Raw genomic sequence first — 6,000 nt, 5'->3', positions numbered from 1 at the left:
GATTATTATTTTTCTAAAGGACGTCTTTGTAGATAATATTTTGAGTGTCTTTGCTGTCTCTTATACACATCTCTATTAAAAACAATTAAAACCAAAGAAATGATTACTATTGAATAAAATAAGTCGGGTCTTCATTGATTAAAATTTGACGAATTAACGATAATTGAAAACAATACTAATTTTAATTTAAAATCATTTACGTGAGCACGGAATTTACGCTAGCACGCACGCGTGAAAATATTCGATTATATATGAATTCTTATACGCTGTCCATACAAAGTGATGTTAATTATAAAATATAGTTGTAAACCCAATTAAGTGTGTGAAATTAATATGCAATGTACGTAACATATACTTTGCATGTGTTCACCGGGAAGATTATGAAACAAAATGGACGGTGTGTACCACGTGACTTTCGTAAACCAAGGAGCGGAATGTCGCAACTCTTTATATATATGGCTCTGAGTCAAGACACACTATACTGCCCTCATGAGTCTCAAAAAGTGTAGCAAAGTTTCCTAATTGAAAACAAAGAAATATTCTATCTGAATTGACAAGAACAGCCTCCTTGCTTTATTATCTGAATTTCTTTCTCATTTAAATTCTGGAAAATATACCAAGGTGTTATGTAATTGTTCATTTAATTTAATCTGCTTATCATTTATTTTTTTCAAAAACATACGCAATACAATGAAATCCGAGGTTCAAAGTTTCTAAACTGTTGTACATTTCCCCAATTTTTAGGGGTATTCCCTATGTACCCTCAGAAGTAAATTTTTCGCTCAAAAATATAGAATGTTATTCAATTTGCTCAGGACTGAGAGTTTTGTTTTCATTAAGAAACAACTCAATCAACTCTTAACACTCTGCCCGCCAAACACGGAGATCTCGTTGTTTGGCAACGCAACGCTTGACCGCCAAACACAGAGATCTCTGTTTCAGGTTTTTTTTATGGAATCCAATAGATGGGGTAATTACTGACATGTACTAAGAATTTGAACACTATATTCAGTATTGACCGTAAGTAATTCACTATTTGTTTGTTTACAATCGCGATTATCTCAGCTTCGTTGTGCGAAATTGCGTAAATCTCCAAAAGTGAGTCATTTTCATTTTACTGCTACGGGTCAGATTGTGATTAGAATAAAGTGTTTGGTACCATTGTAAAGCTAAAGTTTGTTGTAGTTCTTGTAGTATTCACTACATGTCTGATCACATATGCACTCTCAACGAGCTTCGGAAAAGTGTTAAAATTTGCTAAAAAGTCTGGCGCTGGCTGATACTATTTTTCAAACCCCTGGCGTCAGAGTGTTAAGGTAACAGCACTACACAAAAACTAGTCATACCCACATACCCATAACCAATTATATTCTAATAATACAGAAATTTATACCACACACTTTGCCAAGGGATGCAAGATGTTGATGATGTGATTACCTCCAGTCATTGGGTCTAGACACAAAATGGATGAAAGTGGCACCAAGTGCAACCTTATCTATGCCATGAGGACTATACCATACCTAATAAGGCTGAATTGCACACAGACTAACACATTCAATGCTACAATATGCTACCAGGTACATGAAAGTGCCATTGGTAAAGAGAAAAACCTCTACTGGTGATAAATAATCAATAATATACGTGAGTAAAATGTATTGTCCCCATACGGATTTGAACCCAAGACCTTCAGATTACATTTTGGATATTAGACTGCTGTATGCTATGAAACAAAGTGGTTTAGACTGCTGTATGCTATGAAACAAATTAAGTGTCCTTTCCTAAGGACACAAGCAAAATCCACAGTCATGAGGAGATTTAAAGCTCCTAGTAAATGTTAATATTAGGTGATACAGGTTAACAAAACTGTTTACTTACTGCTATTTGTTCTACTAATTTATTGTGCTGTGCTTTGAGGTGGAGGGCTTCTTCTCTGTTCTGTCCAACTTCCGTCATCCGAGGTGTCATCTCGTGAACTTTGATACGAACCCATTCTGTTGACTGAAAAGATATGAAAAACACCAAAACAAAGTTAACACTGTTAACGTCTCCCAAGTTAAAGGCCTGACAACATAAATGTGTTTGCCAAAAACAAGCATGGAAATCTGTTTAATGAAGGTATGATTAATTTTATAGTTTTTTTTAACACATCAGCAAATAGCTGCAGTGCATGCCAAGTCTCAGGTCAGTTTTTTTTTATAATGGTTACTCAAGAATATCTATACACATGTAGAGACGCGACACACAGACATAAAAAAGAATTAATAAAATAAATAAAAGCTGACCACTCCATGAATGCCTTGGTGAGTGTGATAAGCTAAAGCAGTAATTTTCCAACTATGGATACAGATACCGACTCCCTGCACAGCTAGCAAATATTATTATTAATTTTTATTTTAGCAAAATATCTGACAGCAACCCTCTGCAATACCATCACAACTTTAGCTTTGGTCACAATAACACTTACACAGTAGTTTCAATATGAGGGGTTTGATGCTTTCAATTGTCAAGATAATTATAATCAGAAGAAAGAGAGCAGATATTCTCCAAGTGTACAAAATAGTAAATGGCATTGATGATATTCAAGTTAGAACCCTTTTCAATATTATGGATTTAGATAGAACAAGGGGACATAAGTTTAAATTACGAAAGCCTCGAGCTCGTCTTAATGTTAGAAGTCACTCTTTCTGTGTGAGGGTTATAAACTTATGGAACAATCTTAACAACCAAACAGTACAAGCAGAAAGCCTAAACTCATTTAAAGATCTTCTCAACAAAGATGAGGCAATGCAAAACAAATTTAGCTACCAATTTTAACAGGAAACAAGTACAAATGGTGGGCGTTCAAACGGCTAACGCCTTATTTCAGAGCCCGAAGATTCAAGTAAGATAAAACTATCTCTATTCATCCAACTACAGTACCTGATAATTTAACTCATGGAAGAAATTCCTTCACAGGCTAGCAGGTAGATAATTGCATTAGAGGCATATGTCCAAGTGTAAAACAACATCAATTTATTTGATGGTTGATAATATGTGAAATACATTCTTGCATGATTGAAAAGCCACATTTAGCAAGTATTTAACACCTAAGGCATTATTAACTATGAATACTTCAGACCTCATATCAATTTAAATTAATGACGTACAATGATTTATTAGACATCAAAATTAATACATTATTTAGTTTTAACCTGTAATGATAAAATAATGTAATGAAATGTTTATATTAGATTTGTACAAATTAAAATGTTTCTGTTTGAAAAAGATTTACAATATTGAAGAAAACATTTGTTGCTTGGTATTTGTTCTATTTTAAATAGCCAACTTTATCCGGTTCATAAGTGAAATAAATTAAATACTAAAAATATTTACTTTTTATTTCACTCACATCCAACAGCAAGTAACTTGCCAATTACAAGATGGACGATGGTTTATAAACTTATACCCGATTCACACGTGAAGTTAAATTTAACAAAAAGTAACAAATTGTAACCGAGCGATCTCCATAGTTATTCCTACCGAGATAAAAAGCATTCACACGCTTCTGTAAGGTAATGCCAAGGTTGTGTAAAATGTATTCAGTGTTTATTCAATGAACCATTTTTTCCCCTACTGTGATATAGGTCTAGCCTAGGCCTAGTTGAGAACCCCTGTCACAGATAGACTGTTGAACTCACCATCACAGGAAAAATTCGAAGCAATCAATACCCTTAACAACTGCTGTACTACTACTACTAAACTAGGCATAGCTTCCAACGTTTCTGTCAACTCTTGTAATACTAGTAATAGTACTAACACCATCCCGACGTTCATTTTACGTATATCTTCTTCTTCTACCATTACTAATTAACATCAATAACAAGGGTAATTCATTCATCATTGAGAAAAACTAGGCCTATCTATTTCTAGTGGATCAGAATCGTATGCAGAAGGAAAAAAATTCAAAGAACCCCGTGAAACAGTAGATTGTTGTTGTGTTGAAATCTCTGCGCATGCGCAGATCCATCCATGTTACATCTCGGAAGCTTTACCAGCCTCAGCGAGGCTGGTAAAGATTACCGAGACGTTCCGAGATTTTACAAGGATATTACACGGAGGTACTTTCACACGTGCCGTAAAATGTTACTTTTGGTTACATTTTGTTACATTTTGTAAGATTTTTGTACGTGTGAATCGGGTATTAGTCTCTTTATGAGAGTTGTTTTTGGTCGTGAGAAAAAAATGTGTGCTTTATGTTTAATTCCCATCATCTACCAAAACTGTTCCAATGATTACATAATTCCTTTACCATCTGGATTATCCAGGGTAAAAAATACTGTATCTGTAATTTTCTGAGGAGAATTTCAAGAAAGCCTTTTTGTGCATATTGGGCTGGAGGCAGCCATAAGTAATCATACTTTTTCTAAAGGGGTTGAATCCAAAACCTTTTCCCATGTGCAAAATAAAAAAATTAATTTCAACTCTATGGCTTATTTATATAAGAAAATAATGTAAAAATGTGGGGAGAGCAAAGATTTGCATTACCATTGTCTGTTGGACATGGGGTGTGTTTCTACTGATAAACATAAAATAATCGATTTTTTTAAAACACTTTTTAAATGAGTACCAGACAGCCTGTTCGCGTTGCAACTGCATTTTTTATTTTTTGAAAATCAGTTTTTGTGACGGAAATTACGTCAACATTTTCTTTATACAACACATTGTTTCCCTAACTGTATAGAATTGTATGTTTCTCATTCCTGTCATGATGACGAGGAGTAAGATACTGTGTGGGGCGATAAGGCAAATGTTTTCTGCTGTACTCATCGGCACAATGAACGAGGGACCAAACGAGGCCCAAAAGAGCAGAGAGGCCAAGGCCCAATATCCCCCCACAAAATAATTACAAAACAAATTCGTCGCTCCACATGTTTGTCGACGTTTTCAGCTTGTAGGCCTAGGACATGAACAAGAGGAAAAATTTTTTGGAAAGTTCGTGCGTAATACGATCTAGTCTTTGCAGTGATTGGTCACATTTCACCTGATAACCACCTTTTTTATGTTGCAGCTAAAAGGTGCACAGCCAAAATCGGTTATTTGCCGTTCAAACATGCTATCTATTGCGTGTTTTTAATCAATTTTTTTTAATCGCTTTTTTCAAACTGGTCCCGTTTCTACTGCGAGAATAAAAGTGATTTTTCGAAAAAGCGATTTTTGATCGATTATTTCTTTCCAGTAGATATAGGCCCATGGAAACAGTAAGGGATAGCCTGACAACACACAAATTGCAGTGACCAGGCAAATTCAACTGACTTCAGGATTACATAATAATACTCTTGTGCTTGCATATTGCTAGTACAAGTGTAACCTGCATTAGCTCATCCATCTAATTTCATATCTTTTGTTGTAAGTTTTTTTAATGTAAATTTTTTAAATAGCATACAGGGTTTAAGCTGGACAAAAAAGATATTTAGCAATTTGGCTAATTTGGATACGAAAATAATTAGTCAAATAGAAATTTGATTAGCCAAAACAAGTCTACACGCTGTGAATTAAAGGTCCGATCAGCCCACTAGGCGGATCTCTTTGGTGACAGACCGCAGTGTTGACTATTTTTAACCGCAGTCAGCGACCTGTTTATTTTTAGTGACAGTAAACAAGTTTAAAGAATGGGCTTTGCATTTTCAACTTTACTGCAATCCCAATGTCTGATTTACAGTAATCAATTGGAAGAGCCTGCCAAATTCGGAGCCAATTCCTTTATATTTTGTGAGCATTTGTTTTTTGCCAAGTTGTTTATATGCAATTAAAATAAATGATGCGACAAAAAAATAAATAAATAAAAATAATTAATTAGTAAAAAAAATAGAATTATTCCCCCATCAATATTTTCAAAATTTGATGCGGGCGGGAGAGATAATCTAATAAATTTTTCTATTTGCCCTTATTAGGATTTGGCTATTTGGGTAATGACAGAGCTTAAATATTGGTATAATAGAATAGGTGTTTGCTTTTAAATAA

General features: G+C 34.4%; 1 protein-coding gene across 1 annotated transcript in view; it reads right to left on the bottom strand.

Moving 5' to 3' along the window:
* LOC117112524 (triple functional domain protein-like) overlaps positions 1 to 6,000 on the bottom strand; it is a 57,282-nt gene that overhangs the window by 10,103 nt on the left and 41,179 nt on the right. The window contains exon 18 of the mRNA XM_033255606.1: positions 1,876 to 1,998. Within this exon, the coding sequence (XP_033111497.1) occupies positions 1,876 to 1,998 (123 nt within the window). The remainder of the gene's footprint in view (positions 1 to 1,875; positions 1,999 to 6,000) is intronic.

This window comes from Anneissia japonica, unplaced genomic scaffold (genome assembly GCF_011630105.1).
Source record: "Anneissia japonica isolate Jap-2015-1 unplaced genomic scaffold, ASM1163010v1 scaffold2991_len510020_cov192, whole genome shotgun sequence".
Lineage (NCBI taxonomy): Eukaryota > Metazoa > Echinodermata > Crinoidea > Comatulida > Comatulidae > Anneissia > Anneissia japonica.
This window is presented reverse-complemented; position numbering and strand designations above follow the sequence as displayed.